The 14644-nt window shown below is 45.0% G+C and overlaps 1 protein-coding gene across 2 annotated transcripts; it reads right to left on the bottom strand.

Moving 5' to 3' along the window:
• Positions 1 to 1480: 1480 nt before the first annotated feature.
• LOC113021837 (haloacid dehalogenase-like hydrolase domain-containing 5) lies at positions 1481 to 13875 on the bottom strand. 2 transcript variants are annotated; one of them, XM_026166612.1, is made up of 10 exons: positions 13716 to 13875; positions 13313 to 13504; positions 12966 to 13157; positions 11625 to 11737; positions 9831 to 9924; positions 9572 to 9605; positions 9321 to 9495; positions 9065 to 9241; positions 7569 to 7734; positions 1481 to 1845 (listed from the first exon to the last, which is right to left on the bottom strand). In XM_026166612.1, exons 2-10 carry the CDS (start codon positions 13364 to 13366, stop codon positions 1657 to 1659), a joined length of 1194 nt encoding a protein of 397 aa, XP_026022397.1. In that variant the 5' UTR covers positions 13367 to 13504; positions 13716 to 13875; the 3' UTR covers positions 1481 to 1656. The 2 variants fall into 2 exon arrangements, with proteins under 2 accessions (XP_026022397.1, XP_026022398.1); XM_026166613.1 differs by lacking the exon at positions 13716 to 13875 and having other exon boundaries at positions 13313 to 13695.
• Between the last annotated feature and the right edge of the window lie 769 nt (positions 13876 to 14644).

Genomic DNA, 14644 nt, shown 5'->3' with positions numbered 1-14644 from the left:
TTTTAAGTGGGGGAACTTGCACAATCGGTGGCTGACTAAATACTTTTTTGCCCCACTGTATACCCTGGACAGGGCCGTGCAGAGACGTTTAAAGGGGCGGGTGCTCAAGCCCCTTCCCCCCCCCCTCTGCACGTGCCTGACCCTGGACCCCAGAGGGTTAAGAGAACCAAGGTTACACCGTAACCGTACGTTCAGCAGGACCTCCGTGTTTAACGCCTGAGAAATGGGAACTCTCCGAGTGGTTTCCACCAAAGTTTAACCCAAATATTACCATTATTATAAAATGTTTTAATGCTTTTTTGAAGTACTGACCAAAATGTAGTCCAAAACATCGATTAAGAATTTGTGGTTTACAGAATCAAAGGCTTCAAATATATCAATAAAGAACATAAACCTGTTTTCAGTTCTGATCCGTCACATCCAGAATCAACCTGACTTTGGTACTTACATGTGTTCCTTGCATAAAGACTGACGGTCATCTCTAATGGTATCCAAACACGACTTCAGTCTTTCTGCTACAATATCAGATTGTAATTTCACGTTATTGTTAATCAGCGCCCTCTGAACTGTGTGAAATCTTTTTTTAAAGAACAAATATCTGTCAAACATGCTGTGAAACATGTCTGAACCTTTCTGTGGTGCCTGTTTTATTTACAGCCAGGACACACTGTTCTCTCCGACAGGCTTCCTGAAGGATTAAAAGCGTTTCTATAGGTAACACTGGTCCTGTATTTACTTGGTATCCGACCAATAACAAAATTTGCAGTATTGACACACACGTGTGGATACTTCTTTAACACGCTATGGGTAGCCCGGCCATGCCCCACAGCTTGCATATAAAACCTCTGTGCAGAAGTGAAACCAGCGATTGATGTCCACTTGGTAGTGCATATGTGTGCTTAGTGAGCTCCAACCCTGCTTTGCTGCCAAAAGGCACAAAAGCTATCTGTACAGGTGCAATATGTAACGGAGTGGAGAGACTGACTGTCACTCAGAGAACCAAGGTTACAGTGGAACCACACAGTTTGTTGGCCTTCACACCAAACTGCAGAACACGAATCTTCATATTTACAAGATCATCTTGTCTTTCCTACGGAGCACAGAGAGATTATCAACAACATTCAAACTCGATAAGACTGAGTTTAAATGAAACAAACACGTCTCTAAGCTCCACAGCTCTACATTTACAGATTCAAAGACTAATAGACATCTCACGTTATTATAAAAGCTTTATTCTGACCCATGAATGTAGAAAGTTATTAGTACTTATGTATGTCTGGAATGTTTGTGGATGAAGCATGTGTCTGTGATCTGCTCCTCGCAGCTTTTGGTGGCTGACCGTGACAGGCTGCCAGTGAGAGCAGAAGCCTGTCTGTGTCTGTACTCGGATACAAATGTAGATAAAGCTGCTCTCTTTCTGTCATTCTCCCCTCAGGATACGTGATGATATCTGCCAAAAAATATCCAAATAAAAACACAATTCAGAGATTTCTAAACTTTATTCAACACACTGATGATCAGGACTTTTTCCAACGAAACAACCAATCAGAGTAGGAGAGAGTGTGTCCCTCCAGGCAATCTAATTTAGCACCAGCTCTGATTAAAGGCAGAGGAGTATGTTGATGAGAACCAGGTGCAGGTTTCCCGTTGTGAAGGTCAGAGGTCAGAGCCCTCCTGCTGCAGCAGCAGGTCCACAGCAGCCTCCACGTCCTCCACCATGTAACTCGGCTCCATCAGGTCAGGCTCCGGTACCAGGTCTCTGTGACCGTGAAACGCCGTCTCCATGATGCTGCTATTCTGGTCACTAGGCAGTGGGAAACGAGGATTGTAGACACCTGTGCACACCTGAGGACAGGTACATGGGAAGATAAGCATTTTTGCACTCTTATTATTTTGAACTCAGATGTCCTCAGATGTGCTTTTATTTTGAAGGACTAAATCGCTGATGCTCAAAATCAAAATTAGGCTTAATAGCCCTGATTTACTGACTTGGTGTTGGCTCTCTCTGCAATACAGTATCACTTCCTGTTCCTGTTACAGTTCACAGATGTTTTTGTTTAGCCTGTTTAGTTTTAGATAATGACTTATCTTATGGTGTGATCGTCACATGCTTTATCCAAAGAGCACTCTGTGTTGATTCACCCACTAATTACAGTCACAGTATTCACTCACTGTCTTTAGGGATTCACTAACTTAGCTTAGCTACGCTTAGCTTGCAGCCGAGTCGCTAGCAGCAGGGCCTCTTCACCTGTTCATCCTGCACTTTCCTGCTCCTTGTGTCAGACATTTAATCACTCCTTGGCCTCCTTTACTAATAACAATACATGTCATAAATGTAGCCTGTTTAAAGCTCTGGAGGCCAGGATTACTGAATTGGGGAGGTGGGAAGTAACGTTATATAAATTCCACTGTGGTCAGAGACATCTCTTGGACCTATTCTGCAATCTTTTATCCTGTGTAAATCCCTATTAAACATAAAACAGTAATCTATCCTCGAATACACTGAGTGTCGAGCAGAGTAAAAAGTGAATCCTGACGCTGACCCATGGATAGATCGCCACACATCAATAAGTCCTAATTCCATTAACATTCCTTTAACCCGTTTCCCTCCAGACGTGCTTTTCCTGTCCCTATTATTTGAGTCTAATCTGGGATTTAACAGTAAATTAAAATCTCCTGCACAAATAAGAGTTCCCACCGTTTCCTTAGAGATCAAATCAAATATCTTCTTAAAGAAGCTTGCGTTGCTTCCCGGGGGTTGCATAGACATTTAATAGTGTGACCGCCTTATTCTCTATTCTACCTTTTACTAAAACAAACCGACCTTCCTTATCACTTATAGTAGATATATGTTCAAATTTTATTTTATTTGAGATAAGGATAGCTACTCCTCGTTTTTTCCCGGCCCTATACGATGAATAGAATGTATGTCTGAAACCCATCTTTTTTAATTTCTCATGTTCTGCATTGTCTAGATGAGTTTCTTGCCAATATGCCAAGTCTACTGTCTCCTTTTTCAATTTGGCAAATTAATTTGCTTCTTTTAATAGGGCTATTCATGCCATTTACATTTAGTGACAGCATTTTATAGAAATTATAAGCCATCAAGTGGAGATGTGGAATACAACATAATCAACCCAGACCTCAGAACATCACAACCAGAACTCACTGAACAGCAAACACACCAAACATTAACAAGAGCTTCCAATACAAAGGATATAAGAGTATCCTTTGACATTGAGGGGACTGGCCACAGGGTGGGGCTCCTCATCCGACAAGAGGGGAGTGACCGACAAAAAAGCCAAAAAAGGGCAAAGAATAAGCAAAAACAGTCTCTTATCGCTACTAGACATAACGTGGTGGTTCTCTAACCATGTCCGTAGGCACCAACCTAAAGAAATATGAATTCTGAAGGATACGAAAGTCAGTGTTCCTGCGGTTAGATTATCAAAACTCTACCGCCAGCTATCTCACCGTTGTCCCGCCATCAGCTGTTCACTCGTCTGCTGGCACTTTTTCTTGCTCCCTCCGGAATGCTTGGAGTTTTTCCCGCACGTGCTGCTGGAAGCCGCCCCCGCAGTGTGCTGTCTGCGTTTCCCAAGGAAGTAGGAAGTGTCCTCTGTCATCCTGTTGGTTTGGTTCCCCAAAGTGATCTTACCCACGGCTATTCCCCGCTTTCTTAAATCCTCGGCAGCTTGGGTCGCGGTATTATATAGGACATTGCCTGACGCATAAAACACTCGCATCTTACTTAGTGGTGTCTGGAAACGGATCCCGTTGTCCTTCAAAGCCTTCTTAACTGGGATATATACCAGTCTCCTTTTCTGCACTTCCAGAGAGTAGTCATGATCGAAATACACCCGTTTGTTTTGGATATGTACCCCTTTGTTCCATGCCGTGCGGAGAATCTCTTCTTTAACGGAGAACCGGAGGAAGCGCACTATTATTGAGTGTGGTGGGGCGTTCGGGGGTGGTTTTGGTACCAAACCGCGGTGTGCGCGCTCAATGCCGAGAGCACGGTCCGGGCCGAAATCTTCGCCTAGGTGTTCTTTGATCAGATTTTCAACAAAGGTAGTCACCGACGAGCCCTCCGAGTTTTCCGGTACACCGTAGATCCGGATGTTTTTGCGCCTAGCGCGGCCCTCCATATCGGACACCTTTTCCTGAAGCGCCTGTTGATTTTCCAACAGCTGCACAAGTGTATCCCTAACACCAATGTCCCAGCGTTGTCTGTGAAGGTTCTCAGTCATCCAGGTCATCGTAGTCAAAGGAGCTTGCAAAGAAAAGCGTCTGGACTTCTTTAAGTTGCTTGAAGACGTTTCACCTCTCATCCGAGAAGCTTCTTCAGTTCTAATGTCAAATGGTGGAGAGTCCCAGATATAAACCTAGTGGGAGTTTCCCCCCACAGAGCAGCTACAAAAAGAAAGTTATAGCTTGCATTCAGGACCTTGAAAAGGACAAAATCACTGACCGCCTTGCATATCACCGCCTTTACCCAGGGGATGCCATACCCTGCATTTACGGACTTCCTAAAATCCACAAGGAAGCTGTCCCACTCAGACCCATAGTCAGTAGCATAAACTCAGCCACTTACAACATTGCTAAACACCTTGCTACCATCCTTGCTCCTCTCGTGGGGAACACCCCACACCACATCAAGAACTCCACCGACTTCACCGACAAGGTCCAGAAACTTACCCTGGATCCAGATGACACCATGGTGTCCTTTGATGTAGTCTCTCTCTTCACTTGCATACCCACCAAAGAGGCCGTGGAGACTGTCAGAAAACGACTACAAGAAGACAGCTCCTTGGAGGACAGGACCAACTTCACACCCGATCAGATCTGCACACTGTTAGACCTCTGCCTCACCACTACATATTTCAAGTACAACGAAGGCTTTTACAGACAAAAACATGGCTGTGCCATGGGCTCCCCCGTGTCACCTATTGTAGCCAACCTTTACATGGAGGAAGTGGAAAGGAAGGCTCTTGGCTCTTTCAAAGGAAGAGTACCCAGCCACTGGTACAGATATGTGGACGACACCTGGGTCAACATCAAGACACAAGAAGTGGAATCCTTCACTGCGCACATCAACGCTGTGGATAAAAACATCAAAGTTCACCAGGGAAGACACAAAGGACGACTGTTTGCCTTTCCTGGACTGCGCCGTGCACATTGAAGAGAACGGCAAACTCAACATCGAAGTTTACGGGAAGCCCACACACACGGACCAGTACCTCCTGTTTGACTCCCATCACCCTTTGGAACACAAACTTGGAGTAATCAGGACCCTACACCACCGGGCAGAACATGTTCCCTCTAAGCCTGAAGGAAAAAAGAAGGAACACATACATGTAAAGGAAGCACTCAAAACGTGCGGCTATCCTAAATGGGCGTTCTTAAAGTCAGCAAAGAGGCACAGAAAAGAAGACCAGACACCAGCGAGGGAGGATAAGAAGGACAGACGCAACAACATTGTCATCCCCTATGTAGCCGGTGTATCAGAGAAACTCAGGAGAGTTTTCTCCAAGCATGACATCCCAGTGTATTTCAGACCCAGCAACACGCTCAGACACAAACTGGTTCACCCGAAAGACAAAACTCCAAAACACAAACTTAACAATGTGGTGTATGCTGTACAGTGCAGCGAGGAATGCCCAGACCTCTACATCGGAGAGACCAAACAGCCACTTCACAAGCGTATGGCACAACACAGAAGAGCCACCTCCACAGGACAAGACTCAGCAGTCCATCTGCATCTTAAGGATAAAGGACACTCTTTGAGGATGCCAATGTTCACATTTTGGACAGAGAGGACAGAAAGAGGAGTGAAAGAAACATCTATGTCCACTGTGAGCGACCATCTTTGAACAGAGGCGGGGTTTACGACACCAACTCTCTGCCATCTATAATCCAGTTTTGAGATCCTTCCCAGACACCTTAACGCCCACTCACATCCTGGGCCATCTGACCTCAGGAAATCACATGATAAGGTGGGGCCAGGTTTCACAATGAACACACCCGAAACTCTGGCTGATTGGGACCCACACCCAGTTTCCCACCTTGGCTCAGGCGATTAGAGGATCATCAGGGGGTCCTTTTGTCCCTCTGTGGGGGGAAACTCCCACTAGGTTTATATCTGGGACTCTCCACCATTTGACCTTAGAACTGAAGAAGCTTCTCGGATGAGAGGTGAAACGTCTTCAAGCAACTTAAAGAAGTCCAGACGCTTTTCTTTGCAAGCTCCTTTGACAGTGTCCCAGCGTTCCGAGTCAGCCATGTTGTCCTCGACGTGCTTTAGCCGACCAGTCATCTCCTCTACCTGATCCGCCATCTCGTGTAGTCTTTGATTCAATTCCTTAGAGAGTTCGGCCATTTGCTTCTTTATATCCTCCCGAAATTCCGTACCGAATGCTTTGAAGTCACTTTTCAATTTGGTTCGCAATGTAGCCATTTCAGCCACCAGTACGCTACTCACAGCATCCCGAAGCCAAACCAGACCTTCACCTCGGTCGCCATCTTGTCCCGATGAGAGGCTTGCCTCACTAGCCGCGGCGTCCTTCTCCATTTCACAGTCAAGAATGTTTCGTAGCCCGTATCCTCCCTTTTTAGATTTATCCCCACTCATTCTTGCGTCGAAAAATGGCAATGTAGCCCTAATACAGCTCTCGAGTCCGGGGAAACACACGGTTGGTGCCGGAGGTCACTCTCTATGCGGCCATGCGGTGCTACGAGCCACCGGAAGCAGAATGTCTGTACTTTTGTCACCTCTGCTAAATTGGAGACTCGGCTTCGCACCCTTCATTCACCCGTAGCTAGCCAGGCCCCTGTAGCTGGTGCAGCCGAAGATAGCGTAGGCCCCGCTAGCTGTTCCCCGGCAGACCCCAAGCAGCTGGGGAAAGAGGGCGGCTGGGTCACGGTGAGGAGGAAGCATAGTCCTAAACAGAAGCCCCAGGTACACCACCAACCTGTTCATGTGTCTAACCGTTTTTCCCCACTCGGTGACACACCCGCCGGGGGGTCAAACTCTGGTAATTGGTGATTCTGTTCTCAGACATGTGAAGCTAGAGACACCGGCAACCATAGTCAATTGTCTTCCAGGGGCCAGAGCAGGCGACATTGAAGGAAATTTAAAACTGCTGGCTAAGGGTAAACGTAAATTCAGTAAAATCGTAATTCATGTCGGCAGTAATGACACCCGGTTACGCCAATCTGAGGTCCCTAAAATCAATATCGAATCGGTGTGTAACTTTAGACTTTTAATTCATTTGAAAGCCTGATGCTTAGCCTTGTCCACCGCAGCTGTAAAACTCAGAAACCAGTCTTATTGATTATCATCTATCCTCCATCTGGACCTTACACAGAGTTTCTGTCTGATTTCTCAGACTTTTTATTTGATTTAGTGCTCAGCTCAGATAAAATAATTACTGTGGATGTTTTTAACATCCATGTAGATGCTAGAATCACAGCCTTTGCACTCCAACCTCATTATTTAAATTCATTTTTTAATGACCATCCACCATTCAAAAAAAGAAAGATGTAAACCTCAAAGGTGATGTACGTACCAGGATAGAGTGGCACTGAATTGCAGACATTGGCTCCTCCTCTGCCATCACCTCACTTCCCATTCCCCGGGCAACCAGCCTGGTGGTGGTTGTCACAGCAGCATGCCGCTGACCCAGGTAACGGTTGTACAAGTTAGCACCATAGATGTCCGTCATTAGGTTGTCACTAGGAAACAAGAAGACAGTTGGATTAGCCAATAAAGTAGATACTGGTTCCCAAAGTGTGACGCTGGGTCACACCATCAAGTGATTGCTGGTGGGCTGCAAGATGCAGTGTAAAATCTATAATTAATTAATTAAACTCAAAAGCATTCAAAACTTTGTTGTGGAAAATCTTAAATTAAATTGCACCACCATGTGAGTGATAACATTCTACATGCATGCATACAACTGGTGTCAGGAAAGAGCTTGCTATACTAAAGTGAGAAAGTGATGTTACTATTACTAATATGACATGATTAAAATATGTGATTGACACATCAAACGAAATTTCCAGCACAACTACAAACAAAGCCATGATTAAATTATACTTTATTTTTTATTTATCTGACCAATTCCCAATTAGGAACTGCTTTATTTCTCAGTTGGAAAAGTGAAACTGCCACAATAACAGGACAATCAAATAGAGGAGGAGCTATCAGCAGATGTTGTTATAGATGATGTTTTACTGATGATGTCACAGACGGTGTTGTTATAGATGGAGTTACAGATGTGTGGCTAGAGACGGTGTTGTTATAGATGGTGTTGTTGCAGATGGTGTTACAGATGGAGTCGTTACCAATGTCGTTAAAGATGGAGTTGTTACAGATGGTGTTGATACAGATGTTGTTCTAGATGTTGTTACAGATAGTGATGTTGTTACAGATGGTGATGTTGTTACAGATGGTGATGTTGTTACAGATGGTGATGTTGTTACAGATGGTGATGTTGTTACAGATGGTGATGTTGTTACAGATGGTGATGTTGTTACAGATGGTGATGTTGTTACAGATGGTGATGTTGTTACAGATGGTGATGTTGTTACAGATGGTGATGTTGTTACAGATGGTGATGTTGTTACAGATGGTGATGTTGTTACAGATGGTGATGTTGTTACAGATAGTGATGTTGTTACAGATAGTGATGTTGTTACAGATAGTGATGTTGTTACAGATAGTGATGTTGTTACAGATAGTGATGTTGTTACAGATAGTGATGTTGTTACAGATAGTGATGTTGTTACAGATGGTGATGTTGTTACAGATGGTGATGTTGTTACAGATGGTGATGTTGTTACAGATGGTGTTACAGATGGAGTCGTTACCAATGTCGTTAAAGATGGAGTTGTTACAGATGGAGTTGTTACAGATAGTGATGTTGTTACAGATAGTGATGTTGTTACAGATAGTGATGTTGTTACAGATAGTGATGTTGTTACAGATGGTGATGTTGTTACAGATGGGGTTACAGTGTTGTTGTTATTTGTTACAGATTTCGATATGGATGATATTGGTTACCCCACGGCATAGATGGTGTTCAGCCTGCGGTTGCAGTTCTGCTGTTGCAACACCTGCTCAGCATACTGGTAGGTTACCAGACTGGGTTTTCCCAGCAGTGCCTTGTACTCCAGTTCCCGACCCGTCAGCTTCCTGTAGACTGACTCCAGACACAGTAAGAACATCCCATGGCCAAACCTACAGCAACACAGCAGCAGTCAGAGCCATCAGCAGGACGCCTCCACTTTAGCACCTGTGGTAAGTCTGTGGTTGTTACCGTGGTGATGGGGCCTCAGCCATCCACAGCAAGTCCGTGTTGCAGGCTAAGACTGGCAGCTGTGGTGAAAGCTGGGTGTCATACCCACACTCTGGCCTGCCATTGGTCAGAAGCACGTCAATCAGCAGCTGCAAATTGGTCTCCCATCTGACTGGCTCCCCAAACAGGATGATCGCTATGGAAACACCGAAAGTCAGAAAAGGAGCTGATGAAGAAAAGCCATTCCACTTCCTGTGTGTTGGCTGTCTTACCTTGTATCTGGGGGAGACTCTGTGGTGGAGATGACTGAAACAAACAAACAAAGTGATGATGGAATGAACAAACATAACTCTGGAAGAAGAAACACTAATGAGCATGTGGAGTGCAATTTAACTTACTGATTACTGCCATTTTTGCTTTTAAAAAAAAAAAAAAAATCAGCACTATTTACCAGGTAGAACGAAGTCTCATTCTCACCAATCAGAAACTGTTTGCACAAATGGCTCTGAGTTTAATGTCTGCAGGACTCACAGGAAGTGTGGGATTCCTGCTGTGGTCCACCATGTCCAGCAGGGGGTGGTGTTCTGAGAGCTGCTCCATGGTCATCACCCTCTGAAAACCCAAACTGGAAGAGCCATTCAGGATTGCAACACCCAGATTTTTCATTCAGACGTTCCGACAATTAAAGTCCCGCAATCAAAAAAATCTGTCTGAGTGAAAAACACCTCACAGTGTCTCATCATCCAGACAAATATTTGGAAACATTTGTTAAAATCAGATTAACAAGCAGGATTAAGGTTAACCTGGGGGGTATTCCAGGAACTGTGTTCATCAAACTCCGAGTTTAAAAACAAACTGAGGTGATCAGCTGATCAGAGTTAGTTCAGCCAACTCTGAGCATGTTGAGCCTGAGTTAAGCATGTGCGCAAGTAGAGAAAGAAAGCCAAGAAAGCGCTTTGATTTTAATCCAGGGAACCGAAGAATGCAAAGACATTTATCAGTTTAATCACTTTGCACCACCGATTTCATCAATGCAGACAGAAATGATGTAATTTTTAATAATGTCAGCTATCACAACTTGAATCCATCCATTCGCTTATCCTTTTCAGTGTTGTGGGGGCGCTGGAGCCAATCCCAGTTGTCATAGGGCGAGAGGTGGGGTACACCCTGGACAGGTCGCCAGTCTGTCGCAGGGCTAACACACAGAGACAGACAACCATTCGCACTCACATTCACACCTATGGGCAATTTAGATAGTGGAGATTGATCAATTAACCTAACTGCATGTCTGTGGACTGTGGGAGGAAGCCGGAGTACCCGGGGAGAATCCACGCAAACACGAGGAGAACATGCAAACTCCACACAGAAAGACCCCGGGCTGATGGTGGAATTGAACTCAGGACCTTCTTGCTGTGCGGCAACAGTGCTAACCACCGTGCCACCGTGCTCATGAATCCTAATTTTAGATCTGATTTTAAATCTAATTATTCATCTGAAGTCCAAGAGGGATCTGCACTCGAGTCTGTTTTTAATTAAAAACTGTTTGCTACAGTTAACGACCATTTCATTATTTCAAAAATTCCAGTAAAAATAAAGAATTCCCTGAGTTCTGTCATAACTGGATAAAAATGCTGATAATGTCGCTCTAATATCAGCTTCAAGCTAAAAAAAAGTTAAAAAAAAACATCTGGGACGAATCCGATCTGAATCCCTGATCAAAAATCTGTTTCGATCCGTCCTGCTGTGCAAGTGGACTCTGTTTGCTGATCCGTCACGGAGCCCATGTTCTGGCTGATCTGGTTCTGGGTCGACCTGCCGAGGCCGACTCAGGTGATTTTCAGTGGTTACATTTCACGATTACAGTCAGACTGTCTGCAGTGACTTTAAACACATTTAGTTCAGCTTTAGTTTTAAAGTCATCTCAGCCTGAACTTCACTCAAATAAGATCCATTTATCCATCAGTGTGATTGATTATCATAGTTTTTGTAAAAACATCTGCAGATTAATTGTTTGCTCTGAGCTTGGACAGAATTGACTTGAATGAGGAAATGAGTCAGTTGGCTGGTTCAGGTGCAGCAGAGGGGAGGAGTCAGAGAGAAACCATGGCAGCCAGCAGGTTAGTTTGGAGTCTGTTACCATGGTAACTGACTCAGAGTAGAGGTTAACAGTATTTCTGGGACAGAAAAGTTTCCTTCATCTCAGGGTTAGCGCAATCAGAGCTGCAGCTAAACCTGCTTCCTGGAACTCCTCGTGATCTTTCTGTGAGCACCAGGATGAGGTCCTGTCTGCAGTTTTCTGACCCTGATGAACTTTGAGGAGGATACGTGTTGGCGATGTGTGTCACCGGCCCCTGTCCAGACACAAGGACGCATTTATCGTGGAAACTCTTCATCATCTGCAAAGGACTGTGGGAAAGGACCACCTGCTCCGGCGTGATCTACAGACAGAGAGAGACATGAGTGGTCCGAAGAACAGCTGTAGATAAAAGATGGACCCAGCCACTGACGGCGCCTCCACGAGACAAAGTGACGCGCTGATGTTCTTTAGTGTGAGCCATGCTTTAAAAATGGACCCTCAGATGCGCTGTAGACTTGAAGTGGTCCCATGATTCTACATTCAAGTCAGGAGGATTCAGGATGAATCCTGGCGTCCAATCACAGCACAGATATGAGCAACAACACAATGAATTAAAACATTTTAGGGCTGTCAATGTTAACATAATGCAATTAAAATTTTTAACACAAGTAACCCATCTGGAGCGCAGAATGACTCGAAGTCCCTGAAATGTCTCCGTCAGTTTATCCAAAGTCTGTCCGTTCTGCGATCCACATGAATGTTAATCGCATTAATGTTAGCACGTGAACACTAACAGCCTTAAAAATGTTCATGGCAAAACAATGAACTAATTTGAATAAATGTCACTGTCTGACATCATGTTACACAGTGTTGAGCCACACGGGCTCATTTGTAACGGAGGTTAAAGGTGTTAAATTCATAACATTCACAACAAGAATAACACACATCAGTCGTGACACGGGTCAGCTGAGCTGCTCAGAGACAGGAACAGTTACATCCAGCTCTTCAAAATAAGAGCTGAAAGGTGTGTTTTATTGTGTTAACTCATTACTGTGTAAAGTCAAAGTCACAGTAATTTAATGGTCAGTAAAAAGTGTTCAGAATTAGCAGATAGATGATTCTGCTCTCCTGCATCAGCTGCCTTTAAAGAGTAAAAGTATCGGTACTTGTATCAGCAGCTCTACCAACCAGAGCCAACCCCTCGCACCATGTGACAGTCATGTGATGTTAGGGCTATCTTCCTCCTCTCCTCTTCATCACCTCCTGAGTTGAATTTAGAGTCATGGGACCTCTTAAAGTTATAAATTAATGACATTAAAGCCCAACAGAGTCCCGTGAACACGGAGAAGCCCTCAGTGTGTTTATGCAGCCGTGTCACAGCTTCCACAGCGAGAACACGGTGAGCACAGATTAACTTTACCAGAATCACCTGAGACACACACACAGGTAGGGAGGAGGCTCACTGAGAGGTGAGGAAACAGGCTGACTGTGTTAAATTATACGTAAGAGTCCAAAAAAGCTTAAATAATCGATCGATAAACGGCGCCTACACAGCTGGAATCAAAACAGGAAGTTCTGCAGCCTCCTACCTGGACGTCCAGCAGGTGAGACAGCTGCTGGGCTTTGTGGTGTCTCTGGCAGCTTCCTGCATTGGTGACGAAGACAGTGGGAAAAAGGAAGTTGTTGTTACTGTCCAGGAGCTTCCTGAAAGCTCGCTGAGCAGCTGGGATCACGGCGGACCCACGCACCAGGACGCCATCCACATCGAAGATGACGCCCGCCTGACGGACAGGTACGAGAGAGAAAGACAAGTTATTCACTTTTCCTCCATCATGTGAAGAAGCCTGCTGTTGTCCGACAAACAGTAAGACACGATCAATAGATTATCAATAGTTATCAGTCTGGGTTCATAGGATGTCATAACACACACACTGACCTGCCTGCTGGAAACATGTCTGACCGTCTGCTGCAGGAAACCTCGACACCACATGACGCGCAGGTCCCTCTGCCGCTCATCGCTCTTTATATCCACACAGCTGCGATGTCACCAGTGGGAGGAGCCTGATGCAGCACACTTGCGTTGTCACCACAAAAAAAGCTTCTGCTCAGCTGACGGTACGGTATTTTCCTGTGACACAGACAGAGATGAGGGATGGGTTACCTGTGGAGGAGAAGAAGGCGTGGCCTCGAGATAACCTGGTCATGTTAGTTTGGTCATTAGTTGATTAGCTCCTATATTAAGCTGATAACAGGAATTGAAAAATAGATCCTGTTACCTGAGCTAAACACTCAGCTTTAAGTCTCAGACATGTGATCTATAAATGAAGTGTAAACTGTACCTGTACAGGTGGGAGGAGTCACCTGGATCCAACAGCACCTCAGGTTCAGCTTCAAGTTGAGGTTCAGGGTCACGATTGGTTCACTGGAGATAAGGACGCTGAAGCAGACGCGCGCGTGCGCACACACACACACACACACACACACACACACACACACACACACACAGACAGACAGACAGACAGACACACACACACACGCACACACACACACAGACAGAGATACACACAGACGCACAGAGAGACAGACAGACTCACACACACAGACGCACACACAGACAAACAGACGCACACACAAACAGAGAGACACACACACACAGCCGTTTCCTCCTCACATGACATCACATGAAGCGTCAGGTCATTAATCAGCCACATGCTGCAGAATGCTGCCACCAATCAACAGGCAGATTGAAGCCACATGATGACACAGACTGAAGTACTGCAGTAACCTCAGTGTTGACAGTACAGCGAGGTACTGCTGATGAACCTTTGACCCCTGCTGCTGCTGAGGTTAAAGGTAGTGTGAATATGAGGGCCAACACAGAAGAAGAAGCAGAGCATCGTTACCATAGCGATGGAAAACCTTTGTGATATCCAGCTGGAAAGGAAATGAAAACGTGTAAAAACAAAACAAAACAAAAGAATAAAACAAATTTAGCTGCACAAACATGTTCCAGCCATTTTCTTCTGCTTATCCATGTCACGGTCATGGGGGGTGGAGCCTATTTTAGCTGTCACAGGTGAGAGGATGCACGCCAGTCTGTCACAATGAACTTTTTCCTAAAAATCATGACGTTTGTGATTCTTTTTCCCAGTTTTGAGATCAGTTGCACTAAATTGCTGTCGAGTCTCTACGTTAAAAGCGCCCGGAGGAGACTGCTGCTGTGGTTTGGTGCCGATATTCTCTTAAAAGTCAACATTTCTTTCCCCTC

This window comes from Astatotilapia calliptera, chromosome 5, assembly GCF_900246225.1.
Source record: "Astatotilapia calliptera chromosome 5, fAstCal1.2, whole genome shotgun sequence".
Classification (NCBI taxonomy): domain Eukaryota; kingdom Metazoa; phylum Chordata; class Actinopteri; order Cichliformes; family Cichlidae; genus Astatotilapia; species Astatotilapia calliptera.
The sequence above is the reverse complement of the archived record's forward strand: the minus strand, read 5'-3'. Positions and strand labels throughout refer to the sequence as shown.